The sequence below is a fragment of the Musca vetustissima genome, unplaced genomic scaffold (assembly GCF_032173495.1).
Source record: "Musca vetustissima isolate MV318-11 ecotype Yass unplaced genomic scaffold, APGP_CSIRO_Mvet_v1 utg1604, whole genome shotgun sequence".
In the NCBI taxonomy this organism is placed as follows: domain Eukaryota; kingdom Metazoa; phylum Arthropoda; class Insecta; order Diptera; family Muscidae; genus Musca; species Musca vetustissima.
Window position 1 is genome coordinate 35,858 of NW_026889386.1, and position 17,711 is coordinate 53,568.

A 17,711-nucleotide genomic window follows, 5' to 3' on the forward strand; every position below is an offset into this window, starting at 1 on the left:
TAATGCGATTGACCATTAGTTTCAGCCGTTCACACAGCACTTATGATCGCACTTCATATGTGATGGGAGGGAGGTTAATTTCTTTATAGTTGGTACATATCGTCTTGTTTCCTTTATTGTGAACGGTACACACGAAGCTGAGATTCCAATCATCGGGTATGTAAATTGCACTAAACAGTTGGCGCATGCCCCTGATCAGCATCTGACCACAGGTCTTGAATAATTCGGCTGGTAACCCATCGACAACTGTTGCTTTATTATTGTTCAGCTGATAAATTGCTATTCTGACTTCACCTTGGGTAGGTGGTATAAATTCTATATTCTATATACTTCGTATCTATAGGAGGAAGTTTGGTGTTTTACTCGTTGGAAAAATTTCCGGACTTCATTCTGACTCCTGTACATCTAACGTCACTTTTTCTTTTCATAACAATACGTTTCTCCTCTTTCCTTTTCTCCCGATAATTCTCTCTCTCATTACTTGCTACTATCTCCAGGGTTGCTCTATACGCTGCGTTTTCCACCTCAGTAGCATTACGACACTCCTGATAGCACCATGGATTTCATGATGGTGGTCTTTGGCACCCAAATGTTGCTTTTGCTGAAGTTTGTAAAGAGTGGGCAATTTCTTGCCATTGTGCTTCTATATTATTATCGTCAAGCAATTTGAGCGGAGTAGGCTTCTGCTACTTATTGAGATTTCTGACATCGATTTTCCGTATTATGTTAGATCACACCTTTGCTGCTGCATTAAGACGAGTGTGAACCTTGGCTGTTACAAGGTTATGGTCCGAATCGATACTGGAACACAGAACATGATCAATTTGATTTCTCGTTGTTTCATCGGTATAAATCCAGCATTGTGTGTACGGATGCAGAAGAAATTCGCTTTTATCTGAATTATAGCAATTCTACTGGAGTGAATATGGCGGCAAGGTATTTTATTCTCCTATTAATCATAAATCCGCATCCAAATTCATGTCTCGTTTCATGGCAGCTTTAACACTTACGCCAGTCCCTTTCCATAGCATTTCCCGTAAGGCAATAATATCGACTTTGTACTTCTTGAGTACATCCGCCAAAGACAAAACTGCGCCTATTATGATCTAAGAAGATAAAATACCACCCGGCGGACAAATTTAAACGGAGGTCCTTGTCCTTCATAAAATCATGTTGACTGATTCTAGGTCAGCCTTGCAAAACATATTCAATGTATGTCTATGTATTGTGTCCCCATCTAACGTCATATAACCGTCCATCACCATTTCAGAAGGTAATTTGTAATATTTTTCAACACAGAACCATGTTTTTGAATTGATCTCGTAAAAAGAAGCCGAATATTCCTAAGTATTATGGTATTCCAGCAGTGTTTTCCATCTAAAGTGGTATGTAGAAGTGCAGAAGTGCATGTAATTTGTCATTTGAGATTAGGATGCCTCTTGACTGAACAATATATGGACGTGGATATATCCTGGTTCTTAAAGTTTAAAAATATGCGATGTATAGTCGCCATATTACGGCTAGTTCCCATTTATGATAGCAATGTGTCAGCTTCACCTATGCTCCAATATAATTCCAATATCGAAACCTATACAAAAACAATTATGCTCATATTTATGTCAACAAAGTTTACAATTTTTTTGGCATTTAAAATTTATTTCAAATTTCTTTCCATTACATATATGAAATTTTCTTGCAAAGTGATTCTACTACTGAAATGTGATAAAATGCGTGAATAAGTGATTTGGTTGTGTGTGTGAGTGTATGGCAAGCGATAGATAAATAAATGTGAAATGAATGGTGGAGAGAAACGTATTAAAGAGAGGATACATATGTAAGAAATGTAGATGTATATACATATGAAAAATGCGTTAACGTTAAGTGTTATTTTTTTTTAAATAATTGATCAGTTATTTATTTTAGTTTATTTGTTTTTACACATTTTATCAAGTTTAAACTCATCACCATATATATAAGTATATATATTTACAAAATTACAAATTAAGAACAAAAAACACTAATTTTCTTCTTTGATTATTCATCAATTAACTCAGTTGAATTATTTAAACAGAGCTTAGCTCTATTGTTAATGACTTCTTTTTTTAGAGAGATATTATAAATATTAGATTGAAGATTAAAATAAATTATTTAATTCTAAATTCTTTTCTAACTACATTAAGAAATCAACAACTACGACTACTATTAAAAAGGTGTTTGTTTTGTGTATGTGTTGGTGTCTATAGGTGTGTGTAAATATTACTACTTTTTAAAAGAAATTAACTACATAAATAATTGTTACTTTATTGTTGTTACTACTTTACTTTTTGTTGCTTTGTGAAGTTTGCTCTCAATTAGGGTCTACTTTCTATAATTAAGTTTATTTGTTTGTTATTGTTGCTGTTGTTAAAAAAGTTATTCATGTTGTTGTAAAAAACTTTAGATTACAGTTTAATAATAAAATAAAAACACGAACAATTAATAACTTACCTGAGGTCTGGTGAAACAATTACACGCACACACAGACAGTGATGGAGAATGAAGTTGTTGGTCAATGTTATTCTGTAAAAAAATTGTTACAAAACTTCTCCCATTTTTTGATTTGTTTTGTGTTGAGTTGCTTTGCTTTGCACGGCCCTTTTTGAGGTTATATTGTTAATTTCATCTTACCAGTTGTTTATGTGCGTGCCAACAACAACAATTTAACTGAATGGTGGAAAAACTTCTGAAGTTTGAAATTATGTTTTTTTTCGTTTCAGAAAATGTTTTGTAATGTTCATCACTTGGAATAAATAATTGCTAAATGTTGTTTAGATTTGTAAATTAAACTTGAGTTATTTTTTTGTGTGTTCGTGAGTGCTATATGGGAAGTGAGGTTGGGTGTTTTGACTATTTGGGTAGATTTTTTTTTTCTAAAATTGAAATATTTGTGTGTCTATTTTCGATTCACTACTTAAATATTCACTATTTTAGATACCTTGTTAATCTATAATTACGTGGGTGACTATTTTCATATTTGGTTTGTGAAACTATTTTTTTGGAAAACTATTTTTAATATAATAATGAATGTGGTCACTGTAAAGTTCGATTCGAACAAATTCAAATCATTTACTACCAAAACCACAGATTTTCCAACCCTCAATAATTTTTTGTAACATTTCGAAACAATACACAATAAACAATTGTATTCTGGATGAGTGAATTATTTTGTTCCGATCTAATCGTATACTTCTTGGACAATGTGTATTTATATTAGGTTGGAGAAAAAGAAATCCATTTGGCCGGTCGTCGAAAATGTCGATACAATCGGAGAATGGATCAAAGCTGACCGGCATGTTAGCCGTCGTTACATTGCCTAGGATGTAAAAGTCGACCCTAAAACTCGATGTTTGGGTGCCACACCAATTAACATAAAAAAATAGGATGGATCGAATTTCCATCTGCGAAGCCTTGGGCAAACGGAAGGAGATAGGCCCATTTCTTAAACGGATGGCAATTTCTTTAATGGTAAAAAATTGGTATCTAGGTAGGATTGTGAACATCGAATACTACAATTTTTTTGCAGGGAGTAGAGAGCATGACTTCTATGAGAGAGGCAACAAATCATACAACAAAACGGTGCAAATTTGGGCCAAATTTGGGCAAATTTGTTAAATAAAGTCCTATAGCTCATATACAAATTATGGATTTCTTTTTGAACAACCTACTGCTCAAAGGGTATATTAGGTATTTTGAAGATCTTAGCCGCACCCAAGTTGGTTTATTTTGGCCTTTTGGGTTCTCAGAGGATTTAATACTTAGTGGAAGATTACTGAAATGGACTCTATTCAAAAAAGGACTCTATGTTTTGGCGTATGTCCTATTAAACTGTTCGTCACCTTTAGATAGTTTGATGATCTTAGCTGAATTTTTCAACCGAAGTGGTTGTAATTTGGCACTCAGAGCTCAATGCTTTCACATAGCCTCAATTTAGAGACCCGCAGCCTTTTTAAGGAGCTACCCATCATTTTAAAAATATTTTAAGAAAATCTGCTACAGGGAAAAGATATAACATGGAGACTCCCACTACAAATCAAAGTATTCGATTATGCAGATGATTTCTTACAATATTCATTTAGAATTAGAAAATCTGAAAATCAAATCAAAATCAGTACAGAAAATATCGTTCTAGAAGAATAAACTATTGAATACATCGACACCATTACGTAAAAGCCACAGGTTTTCGTAAAAAAAATATCTCTGGATTTTATGCAGAATATAATGGCTCAGCACCATAAGTAAGGAAGAACCACGGACCCATACTAATTCCGATAAAACGTAGAAAATGGCCACAGCTTAAGAAAAAATGTCCCTTGTATGAATAGAATGACATTTGAATGGGATCGCCAAGGGTCTCGAAATCGAAGTCGACTGATAACCCAAGAACTAAGGACAAAATGGACAGAGGTGACATTTTCCTGAGTGGGAGTAAATTGGTATTTCGCGATCTTGAAGGGTGAAAACTATACCCACAGAATGTTTCCAATTTGGGTTCTTATTTTGACGTTCCACCCATACAAAGAGTGATCCACATTTTCGACATTTTAAAGGTCCTAACTTTATTATCCACAAGTATGGATGTAAATTGGCATTTCGGGTTCCCAGAGAGATTCAAACATGGATACATCCATTTCCTGATACCAACTCATTTTGGGTACTTTGAAGGTCCCAATGTCATTTTCCAATAGTATGGCTGTACATTGCCATTTCGGGTTCCCAGAAAATCCAAATATGGAATCATCGATTTTCAGGTATCGATTCATTTCAGATATGGTAAGGTTTTAGTCGGACCCACGAAAAACACATCTACACATTCCACCTAATCGTCGACTATAAAGTTGCATTCGACAGCCCTATCCGTTCAGAGGTATTTAAAGACAAATCTGCGTTCGGCATTCCAGAAAAATTAATACGGTTATGCAGGATAACTTTAAGTGGCACAAGGTCAGAAGCTATAGTCGGAAAGGACCTATCGCAGCCCTTCAATACCGAACGAGGATTCAGACAAGGTGATAGCTTATAGTGTGATCTTTTTAACATCCTACTGGAAAGGTCATTCGAGCCGAAAAGGTGAACAGAATTTGCACTCTGTACACCAAACAACAATCCCACCTCCCGCCAGACCAAACTGTTATATGGCTCTGAAGCATAGGTACTTGAGCAAGCAGATGAGGCAGCTCTTGGGGCGTTTGAGAGAAAAAATCTCCGAAAGATCTACGGGCGATCTGCGTCGACGGTAAATATCGGCGTCGAATGAACCACGAGCTTTACAATCTATACGCAAATCGATATAGTCAGCCATATCGAGCTGCAGCGACTACGGTGGTTAGGACATGTTGTGTGAATGCCCCAGCTGTAGAAATTGAAGACCACGAATAAGATGGAAATAACAAGTTGAAGACAACATTGTCGAACATGGTGTTTCAAATTGGAAAAATTGCACAAAAGACCGACGCGCCTGGAAATCTTTCTCGGCTTATGGAACGAAAGTTCTGTCACAAGCCTGTTAAGTAAAAGTAAGTAATCAATAGGTCACAAAATACCTCGTCAATGAATCAATATAGATCATATTTATAAATTATTTGATCTAGTTTAGGGCGTATATTGAGGTCCAACCCAGTAATAGTATAGATTTAAGTATATCCTCCATTGATAAAAAATGTCATAAAGGGCTTTACCCGGATTATATCTACCTTCCAGATTTTCAATCGCGTCTTATTCAATAAAGTCTTCCTTTTATTCAAACTTTGCTTCAAAATCCTCTTTTTTCTCACCCATAAATTCTTCCTAGCGACTATTCTCTTTAGGCTGAGAAAAGTAAGTAATCATCGGGCGCTATTTGTGGAGAATTTAGAGAAATGGTCACCGAAGCTCATAATTTTCTTAGACATGCGATACAGAGTATTGTCGTGGTGAAGAAATATACATTTCAATTGCGGTATTTTGATTTCCTCCTTCAAATTTCCCCACTAACACTATTAATAGTTGACTTCCCGATTTTCGGTAAAATTTTTTTCAATACGCTAACCTTTGAACTTCTTGTGCCCCATTTTTTCCAATTGCCGTGTTATGTTATAGTATTCCTTGTGGAGCGGGTCATAGAGTAGTTTTTATAGCATGGAGGAAAAAAATGCGTATATGAAAAGTGAAAATCCATCACTCCAAAAAATTCCTTTTATTTTGGCCAACATCTATTTTTCCACACAACCTTTTATTGTGACATTTGAGTTTCATAAAAAAGTCAAAGCACAAACTTGTTTGTCATTTTTCTCTGTTTTATTCCATTATTATGAGGTATCATAAACAGATTTCATACACGTTTTCCCTATATACGAGTATGGTAATGGTAATGCTTGGCTTTTCCACTTGATTGTGGAAAAATAGCATTTTTCGAGTTTTCCCATTGATGGCAATGATGATGACGGCAATTGCTATTTTATGGAAATGTGATATGATTTTAAGGGTTATACGAGAAGACACCACAAAGTGGTTTCCAAAAAAAAGGAGAAGAAGGCCAATAACAAAAAATATTTCGGAAGGTACAAGGAGAAAGTAAATGACAGGTTACAAGGGGTTTTTAAGAGAATTAACCTATGCTTGGTGCCATCGAAATCATATTTCGAAAACTACAATCCTTAGAAAAGGATTATCAGTGAGGGATATAGTTGCATATGTTAAGTGACAATATTTGTCTTCCACGTAGTATATTTAAAGATTATTGCCCTGATTTTAAGAAGGGAATTTAAACAATAAATGTATGTGAGTGTGAATGACTGCATGTTTTGAATATTCGTGTGTTTGTTTAATTTTTTTTGAACATCCTCATTTTTATTGCATTTATGTAAAATGTGGCGCATAAAAACCAGATAAGTCGAATATGATGGCGTAGTTTTCTTTTTTACTTTAATAGCGTATCAATGTTAATGGTTTTGCTAGGTTTTCTACAAAAATAAAATATTCCAGAATTGAGTATTTACTTCGATTGCCAGCATTGCCAGCATAATGTTTATGAACGTTTTTTATGTTTAGCTTTTATTTTGATGGTATGTATATGCATGGTGAAGTTGTGGTGGTGTCTCTTTTAAGGATATTTGGTTGTTTGTTTTGCTGTTTTTTAAAGCACATCTTTTAGAGAGGCTATTAAATGCAGAAAATAAATATTTAGGCGGCATCGGTGTTTAAAGTTTTTTTACTTCCTAGTTGATGTAGAGTAAAAAAATCTTGATTATGGGAATAGTATATTGTTGAATTTTGCATCGTTAAAATATATTATTATTAACATGTCTTATATATATTATTATTAACATGTCTTAAATAAGAATACCCTAAACTCTGAAATTTCTTGAAAGTCTAAATTTCTAATAAATACTTAAAAAAGTATTCAATAGATCCAATGTAACTTGCACTGAACTTCCAGGTCCGTAACAAAAAATATAAAATCCAAAACAACAAACATATGGACAAACCCCTGCGTATGGAGCATTAACACCTACACGTGAGTCATATCCTAGAACTATATAGGGTTGGGAAATATTTGAAGCTCAATCGTTATATAAAGGTGTTGCCTGATAAGTGACTGTATTTTTTGGAGAATAAAACACGGTGTTTAGGCCATATTGAGAGGCGTTGGGGATGGTAGATACCAAGCAACGACTCTGATTGGCTTTAATATGGCGAAGCCCAGGCTTATATTGGTCCCTCTTTCATCTCAATTTTGGACACAGACATCCCCGCGGTGTCATCTAGGGTAGCTATTTTTCTAACCCGTTAAAATAGTGTGCCGCGAGTTCACCCAAAGGAACTAAGAACGATATTATTGCCTTAGAGGAAATGCGATGGAAAGGCGTAACCGGCGTAAGTAAGTCAAATGATTACGCACTGTATTATAGCTGCCATGAAACGAGACATAAATTTGGTTGCGGATTCATGGATGACAGGAGAATGAAAGACCTCGTCTCCAGATTCACTAAAGTAGATGAGCGAATTGCTTTAATCCGTATAAATTGTTATAATCCGTATATTTGTGTCCATGCTTCGACCGAAGACAAAGATGAACAGACCAAATACATATTTTACGAGCGCCTAGAAACAGGAGATTTAAATGCAAAAATCGGAAGGGAAAATATTTTTGGCGCCATCGTCGGAAAATTCCGCCTCCATGAAGAAACATCAGACAACGGCATGAGGTTGATTGACTTCGCGGCAGCGACGGATACAAGCATCTCGATATACATAAGGTCACCTTGTCTTTCCTCTGATCAAGCAACGAGAAATCCAATTGATCTTGTTGTGATAGACGGAAGTCATTCATCCAGTGATTTAGACGTTCGATCAATCCGAGGAGCGAATATCGTACTCATTTTAATGTAGCAGCAAATGTGCGATCTAACACAACACGGAAACTCGACGTGGAAAAGCTGCAAACACAACTGGTGGCAGAAGCCTACTCCGCTCAACTTACCCACCCAAGAAGTGCTTCTTGTCCATATATCCCTCCCTACAAACTGCAGCAAAAGCAACACTTGAGTACCAAACACCACCATCAAGAAACTCGTGGTACGGTCAGGAGTATCGTAATGCTACAGATATGAAATAAAGCCGACGGTCAATTATATTATTTGATCTTATGAATGCGGCTTCAGATCTGGTAAATCCACTATAGATCAGATTTTCACACTGCGCAAAATCCTGGAAAATACTCACGAAACTATAATGCTGCATTCGACAGCTCTATCCGTTCAGAGGTTTAAATCCATGTCTGCGGTCGGCATTCCGGCAAAATTAATACGGGTACACAGAATAACTTTAACTGGCACAATGTCAGCAGTTAAAGTGTGAAAGGACTCTGGCAGCCCTTAAATACCGCACCAGAATTCAGACAAGGTGACAGTTTGTCGTGTGATATTTTTAACATCCTGCTGGAAAAGGCAATACGAGACGGAAAGGTGAACATTGCGAGCGGTAACAGCCACCTTTGGACAAATTGAGAAGGAGTCTGCCAAAGTGGGTCTGGCAGTAGACGGCGAGGAGGCCAAACTGATGGTATCAACGCGCAAGACGTCCTGTAGACTCGGACAAACTGTGGAACTTGAGAACTACAGCTTCGAGGTAGTTAAAGATTTTATATACACTGGTACCGTCATAAATAAAACGAATGACATCAGTTTTGAAATTCGGGGAAGGATTGTGGTGGCCAACATATGCTACTATGGCCTAAGTAAGCAGTTTAGAAACAATGCCACCTCCCGCCTGACCAAACTCATACTTTACAGCGTTATATGGATCTGAAGCATGGGTACTTGCCCATGCAGATGAGGCAGCTCTTGGGGTATTTGTAGAGATGGTATTTACCGGGTATTTACCGGGTAAATACCCAAGGGGTGGGTAAATACCGGGTAAATACCCATTTGCGGGTATTTATTTGGGTATTTACTATATTGACTCGGTAATACAACATCTTACACCCTATTTCCGGATTTCTGTTATCAAATCGATTTAGAATGGATAGTTTTACGATACTTTAAAGACGTGGGTAAATACTTGGGTAAATACCCGAGTTTTTACCCAAAAATTGGGTATAAACTCATTAACTGCCGAACCACTTGACATAGGCGGCCAAAATTTTGCACACATGTTTCTAATGACATAGAAAATATAGAAATCCAACATGGGGTCCCTGGGTCCAAGTTTTGATATAGCCCCCATATAACCATATCTCCCGATTTAAGGTATTTTTTGTTTATTAGACACATTTTACAACCAAACTGGCTGTAATTTAGCACAGAGTGCTCTTTTTGGGTACCAAATGTCCATGCAAAATTTTATGTATGTAGGTCCACGTTTACTGGTAGCCCCCACCATACAAAGGTACCCCTATTTTGAGTATTTACCCAAAAATTGGGTATAAACTCATTAACTGCCGAACCACTTGACATAGGCGGCCAAAATTTTGCACACATGTTTCTAATGACAAACCAAATATAGAAATCCAACATGGGGTCCCTGGGTCCAAGTTTTGATATAGCCCCCATATAACCATATCTCCCGATTTAAGGTATTTTTTGTTTATTAGACACATTTTACAACCAAACTGGCTGTAATTTAGCACAGAGTGCTCTTTTTGGGTACCAAATGTCCATGCAAAATTTTATGTATGTAGGTCCACGTTTACTGGTAGCCCCCATACAAAGGTACCCCTATTTTGAGTATTTACCCAAAAATTGGGTATAAACTCATTAACTGCCGAACCACTTGACATAGGCGGCCAAAATTTTGCACACATGTTTCTAATGACAAACCAAATATAGAAATCCAACATGGGGTCCCTGGGTCCAAGTTTTGATATAGCCCCCATATAACCGTATCTCCCGGTTTAAAGTATTTTTTGCCTATTAGACACACTTTACAACCAAATTGGCTGTAATTTGGCACAGAGTGTTCTTTTTGGGTACCAAATGTCCATGCAAAATTTTATTTATGTAGGTCCACGTTTACTGGTAGCCCCCATACAAAGGTACCCCTATTTTGAGTATTTACCCAAAAATTGGGTATAAACTCATTAACTGCCGAACCACTTGACATAGGCGGCCAAAATTTTGCACACATGTTTCTAATGACAAACCAAATATAGAAATCCAACATGGGGTCCCTGGGTCCAAGTTTTGACATAGCCCCCATATAACCGTATCTCCCGGTTTAAAGTATTTTTTGCCTATTAGACACATTTTACAACCAAATTGGCTGTAATTTGGCACAGAGTGTTCTTTTTGGGTACCAAATGTCCATGCAAAATTTTATGTATGTAGGTCCACGTTTACTGGTAGCCCCCATACAAAGGCAACCCCAATTTGGAGTATTTACCCAAAAATTGGGTATAAACTCATTAACTGCCGAACCACTTGACATAGGCGGCCAAAATTTTGCACACATGTTTCTAATGACAAAGCAAATATAGAAATCCAACATGGGGTCCCTGGGTCCAAGTTTTGATATAGCCCCCATATAACCGTATCTCCCGGTTTAAAGTATTTTTTGCCTATTAGACACATTTTACAACCAAATTGGCTGTAATTTGGCACAGAGTGTTCTTTTTGGGTACCAAATGTCCATGCAAAATGTTATGTATGTAGGTCCACGTTTACTGGTAGCCCCCATACAAAGGTACCCAATTTTTGGGTAAATACTCAAAATAGGAGTACCTTTGTATGGGGGCTACCAGTAAACGTGGACCTACATACATAAAATTTTGCATGGACATTTGGTACCCAAAAAGAACACTCTGCGCCAAATTACAGCCAATTTGGTTGTAAAATGTGTCTAATAAACAAAAAATACCTTAAATCGGAAGATATAGTTATATTTGGGGCTATATAAAACTTGGACCCAGGGACCCCATGTTGGATTTCTATATTTGCTTTGTCATTAGAAACATGTGTGCAAAATTTTGGCCGCCTATGTCAAGTGGTTCGGCAGTTAATGAGTTTATACCCAATTTTTGGGTAAATACTCAAAATAGGGGTACTTTTGTATGGGGGCTACCAGTAAACGTGGACCTACATACATAATCCAACCCCATGTTGGATTTCTATATTTGGTTTGACATTAGAAACATGTGTGCAAAATTTTGGCCGCCTATGTCAAGTGGTTCGGCAGTTAATGAGTTTATACCCAATTTATGGGTAAATACTCAAAATAGGGGTACTTTTGTATGGGGGCTACCAGTAAACGTGGACCTACATAAATACAATTTTGCATGGACATTTGGTACCCAAAAAGAACACTCTGTGCCAAATTACAGCCAATTTGGTTGTAAAGTGTGTCTAATAGGCAAAAAATACTTTAAACCGGGAGATACGGTTATATGGGGGCTATATCAAAACTTGGACCCAGGGACCCCATGTTGGATTTCTATATTTGGTTTGTCATTAGAAACATGTGTGCAAAATTTTGGCCGCCTATGTCAAGTGGTTCGGCAGTTAATGAGTTTATACCCAATTTTTGGGTAAATACTCAAAATAGGGGTACCTTTGTATGGGGGCTACCAGTAAACGTGGACCTACATACATACAATTTTGCATGGACATTTTGTATCCAAGAAGAGCACTCTGTGCTAAATTACAGCCAATTTGGTTGTAAAATGTGTCTAATAGGCAAAAAATACTTTAAATCGGGAGATATGGTTATATGGGGGCTATATCAAAACTTGGACCCAGGGACCCCATGTTGGATTTCTATATTTGCTTTGTCATTAGAAACATGTGTGCAAAATTTTGGCCGCCTATGTCAATTGATTCGGCAGTTAATGAGTTTATACCCAATTTTTGGGTGAATACTCAAAATAGGAGTACCTTAGTATGGGGGCTACCAGTAAACGTGGACCTACATACATAAAATTTTGCATGGACATTTGGTACCCAAAAAGAACACTCTGCGCCAAATTACAGCCAATTTGGTTGTAAAATGTGTCTAATAAACAAAAAATACCTTAAATCGGAAGATATAGTTATATTTGGGGCTATATCAAAACTTGGACCCAGGGACCCCATGTTGGATTTCTATATTTGCTTTGTCATTAGAAACATGTGTGCAAAATTTTGGCCGCCTATGTCAAGTGGTTCGGCAGTTAATGAGTTTATACCCAATTTTTGGGTAAATACTCAAAATAGGGGTACTTTTGTATGGGGGCTACCAGTAAACGTGGACCTACATACATAAAATTTTGCATGGACATTTTGTATCCAAGAAGAGCACTCTGTGCCAAATTACAGCCAATTTGGTTGTAAAATGTGTCTAATAAACAAAAATTACCTTAAATCGGGAGATATGGTTATATGGGGGCTATATCAAAACTTGGACCCAGGGACCCCATGTTGGATTTCTATATTTGGTTTGTCATTAGAAACATGTGTGCAAAATTTTGGCCGCCTATGTCAAGTGGTTCGGCAGTTAATGAGTTTATACCCAATTTTTGGGTAAAAACTCGGGTATTTACCCAAGTATTTACCCAAGTATTTACCCACGTCTTTAAAGTATCGTAAAACTATCCATTCTAAATCGATTTGATGACAGAAACCCGGAAATAGGGTGCAAGATGTTGTATTACCGATTCAATATAGTAAATACCCAAATAAATACCCACAAATGGGTATTTACCCAATTTACCGGGTATTTACCCAATTTACCGGGTATTTACCCTTTGGGTATTTACCCACTGCCCATCTCTAGGTATTTGAAAGAAAAAATTTCCGAAAGATCTACTGGCCGATCTGCGTCGACGGTGAATATCAGCGTCGAATGAACAACGTTCTTTGCAATTTATACGCGGACATCGACATAGTCAGTCGTATTGAGCTGCAGCGACTACGACGGCTAGGTCATGTTGTGCGAATGAATGAGAATGCCCCAGCCCCCACTGCTGGTTTCCCGCAGAAGGGGAAGGCCACGAATCAGATGGAAAGACCAAGTAGAAAACAACATCTTGGAAGGTGGTCTTTCAAATTGGAGGAGATACGCACAAGACCGACGCGCTTGGAAGTCTTTTTTTAAGTTTCGCTTATGGAACAACCGTTCTGTAACAAGCCAGGTAAGTAAGTTGAAATCCGGAGAAGAATTTTGTTGGTCAACAGATGATACTACGGTCTGAGTAAGCAATTTAGTTTGAGTGTTTGAGAGAAAAAATATCAGAATGATCTATGAGCCGATCGCCGTCGAATGAACCATCTGAACCATATATTCTTGGATATCGACAGGGTCTGACGTATCGAGCTGTAGCAACTACGATGGCTATGTTACGTTGCAAGAATGAATTAGCCCGTCACAGCCCGAATTGTTAATATTCTGTCAGATGGAATTTATAATCTACACAATTTGATTTTAAAAGCCTATACAACTATGTTATGACCTATCGTCACGATATTTAGCATGTAGGTCCGGATTTTACCAAAGACTACACCTAAAGTTTTTCTTAATAATGGGTTTACATAAAGGGGATGAAATAGACCAACAACTTTATTTTTATCAGGTTTTCTGGTCGCTATATAGGTTAAAATTATGACGCGAACAGGGGCCCAGGTCAACGAATCAAAATATTTTCATTACCACACGAGAAGTTGTGAATATCGCGAAATATTGGTTAGGGATTTAAGTCTAGAGAAAGTTCATAAATTTTTATTTTTTTTAAACCGAATCATTTTGTTAATTTAACCTACAATTTCCACCTTTAAAGGGATTCGATAACTAAGAAAACGTGGTTTTATAATATCAATGTAGTGTATATTCAAATCTGTAAATAAATCTAACCCAAATAACGGTTCGAAAAATTCGTAACTTTGTAATTATAGAATTGCAGTTGCCTCGTTCCATAGCTTCAATGAGAGAGGATTATGATAATTCAAGAAAATGTCATTGACAAAAATCGCAAAAATGGTTTATGAAGACGAAGTGGGAAAGCTTTTAAAGCCCAAAAATATAAGTTAAAAAGTCTAAACTTGTTAAATGTTCAAAATAATTTTTTTTCGGTTTCAAAAGCCACGATTTCAAATATTTAATTAAAAAAAAGAAACCTTGTTTTCTTTGTATATACCTTCCCACAATCAAGATGTTTACTCCTTGGTTTACTCACTTGTCAAATTTATGAACATTATATTATGATTTATAACACATACATACATATAACATAACTATAACTCAATTAAATCTCTCTCATATAGCAGAGAAATTATTATTTACACTAAATAAATTAATTATTTATAAAATATTATATTTTATATTTATTAATATATACTTACTAACATTCTTTGCTAAGCATTTTAATACAAAATTTATTTTTTTTAAATTTACCCATTATATATTTTTTTAATACTCATCTACCTTTTTATACTGTTGTTGTTTTTGTTGCGATTTTGGAAATCATAAAACTTACCCAATAGTGGCACCGCATCTGATGTAGCCGGCATTGTCTCGGCCACCATATTAAGGAACACAGTAAGTGATAGTAAAATCGTTACTCCTATCAAAGGGTGCCAGCAGAAGTGTAAACGATTGTTCGTAATTGGATTTTGCAAATTTTCGATTTTTTTTGTGTAGTTGCAGTCCAGTTAGTAGTTGGGAATTCCAGTGGAGAATTTTGTAACGGTTTTTTGGTTTGGTTTGAGATTTTTTGAAGTTTTTATTTTTTGTAACGTTTTTGTTTTTGGATTCGCATTATCGCCGTCGTGTTGAACGTAAAAGAACGCAAAAAGAAAAAAATTCAATTAAAAAACAGAAATCATTAATCACAAAACGAAATGCTGAACTAAAACTAAAGAACAAAAATGTGCCCAGCTGAAAGGCAATTAATTGGCTGGATTAATCGCTGAAACAGATCGCAGCTGTATTTGCAGATCTGGTCATCTTTAGGCATGTAAAGATCATCATCATAGACCACTACTTATCTTTACACAAAGTTTGTTATTTGACTTTTTTTTGCTAAATGAAACACTTCATGTTGTCTTTGTTGTTTTTGGTGGTGTTGTTGTTTTTTTCAGGGTTGTGATTTGATTGTCGTTTGTGATTGTTGGTTGGTTGTTTACTGTATGATTGGTATCAAATTTCAAGTTTTTGGCCAAAATTGTCGACACCATAAAAGTGTTTCAATTTTTGGTTGGTTTTGTGTGTTTTCTTTATTTATTATCGGGACAAAAGTACACATATGTAGTATTTCATTGTTGTAAAAAAATTTAAATTTTTTCATTATTATTATTTTTTGTTTTTTTTCTTCGGGGGGTCAAATAAAAAACTACTACCATATTCTCTGCGCTGAACCTCACAGTGTGACTTGTGAGTGGGTGCTCAGTCTTTATTTTTCTCATGGTCAAAATGGTTGTCGGTCTTCTAAGTCGGTCAGTTGGTGTGACGGTTAGTTTGTCTGTCATTTGGTCGTTTTGTGTCCGTCATATAGTGGCTTGGTCTGTGGTTAAGTCATTATAATGATCAGCTGGTCAGCAGACATTTGTGTTTTCTGTGGTGGTGGTTCCCTAACCGCATTTAGGAGACTTTCATGGCTGTCCTTGTGTGTGTCATAATCATTTTTTGTTTGTTTGTGACAACAAAAATGTCATAAATGTGTGGTGTTTGTATGTGTGGGTGTGTGTAGACAGGCTGAGGCAAAAACCCTTTCCTCAAATTTTTCTTTCTTTCTTTCTTTCGATGAACATAATTCTATAAAAATTCTCTAAAAATAAAATACAGGTCTGCAAAGAATAGAGAGCAGCTCTGGAAGACATGCTTGCTTCATGTAGAATATATGCCTTCTAATGGTAGATGAAAGGATATAAGGCGGGTCCTATAGGGATAGAAGACATGTCATCTCAGGATACTCTTATCTATCAGCTCATCTAAAGACAGAAAACAGGTCTTCTGAGGATATAAGACGGATATTCTAGGTATAGACTTTTAAAGAAAAAAATATAAAGGGAGGACTTCTAAGGCTTCTACAGATTGAATACAGGTCCTCCTTTAAGTAAAGTCGGCAGGTCTTCTAAGCATAGAGGTGCCGTTTTCTAAGTATAGAAAATACAATATATATATAGGTCATCTATGGATGGACGACATGTCTATCAGAGTTATAAGAATAAGCTTCTAGGGGTAGAAGAAAAATGAGCAAAGGGTAGAAAACTGTTTATATACGGAATTAATTTAAAGAAGGAAAAAAATACAGATTTTCTAAAAATAGAAATCAGGACGCACAGTTGACTTACTATTAATGGATAAAATGGAGTCTTCCTTTCTTGAAGAGAAGAAAGCATTTCTGTGGATGGAAGGGTGACTCCTAATAATAGGAAGGAGTCCTTTCTGGAGAAAAAAGAATATATTCTTTGATGATGACTTCTATGGATAGAAATGGGATCTAAGGGTAGGATGGAGTACTTCTTGGAGGGAAGGGACATCTTCTGTGGATAGAAGGAAGCTTTTCTGTGGATAGAAGAAATATCTTCTGATGATAGATGCTAGACCTTAAGAAGGAGTCCTTCCTCGAGAAAAAGGAATATCTTCTAGGAATAGCAAGGAGGACTTCCATGTATAGAAATGCCACCTTTTATAGATAAAGGCACCTAGGATTGGAGGGAGTACTTCCTCCTACCTTCTGAGGATAGTTTCTAGACCTTCTGTGAATAGATTCGGGATCTACTATGGATAGAAGTGGGGCGTTCTATGAATGAAAGTAGGTCATTTGTAGATGGACAGAGAGGAGGTCTTCGATGAATACATGCTTTCTGAGATTACAAGGATGACCTTTAAGTGACAGAAAGGAAGCTTCTTTAAGAGAAAGAGAAGGGGCCCTATATAAAATGGAGCAGAGCTTCACTAGATAAAAGGAAGACATTCTGGGATCCTGAATACATGCTTTCTGAAGAAAGGCTATGACCTTTAAGTGACAGAAAGGAAGCTTCTTTAAGAGAAAGAGAAGAGGCCCTATATAAAAGGGAGCAGAGCTTCACTAGATAAAAGGAAGACATTCTGGAATCCTTATGTATTGAAGAAAAGCTATTTAAGGGTAGCAAGGTGGCAGATCTTCTGTGGATAGAAGCATGACTTCTGAGAGATCATCTATGGAAGTAAGGAGTTCCTTGTAAATATAGAAGGTAAAACTTCTATGTATAGAAGGAAGGACTTCGTGAAGGGATGTCTGCTGAAAA

General features: G+C 36.4%; 1 protein-coding gene across 1 annotated transcript in view; it reads right to left on the reverse strand.

Moving 5' to 3' along the window:
- LOC133337093 (neuronal acetylcholine receptor subunit alpha-7) overlaps positions 1–17,711 on the reverse strand; it is a gene marked incomplete at its 3' end in the record, with an annotated part of 104,939 nt that overhangs the window by 35,799 nt on the left and 51,429 nt on the right. The window contains exon 4 of the mRNA XM_061545357.1: positions 14,957–15,043. Within this exon, the coding sequence (XP_061401341.1) occupies positions 14,957–15,043 (87 nt within the window). The remainder of the gene's footprint in view (positions 1–14,956; positions 15,044–17,711) is intronic.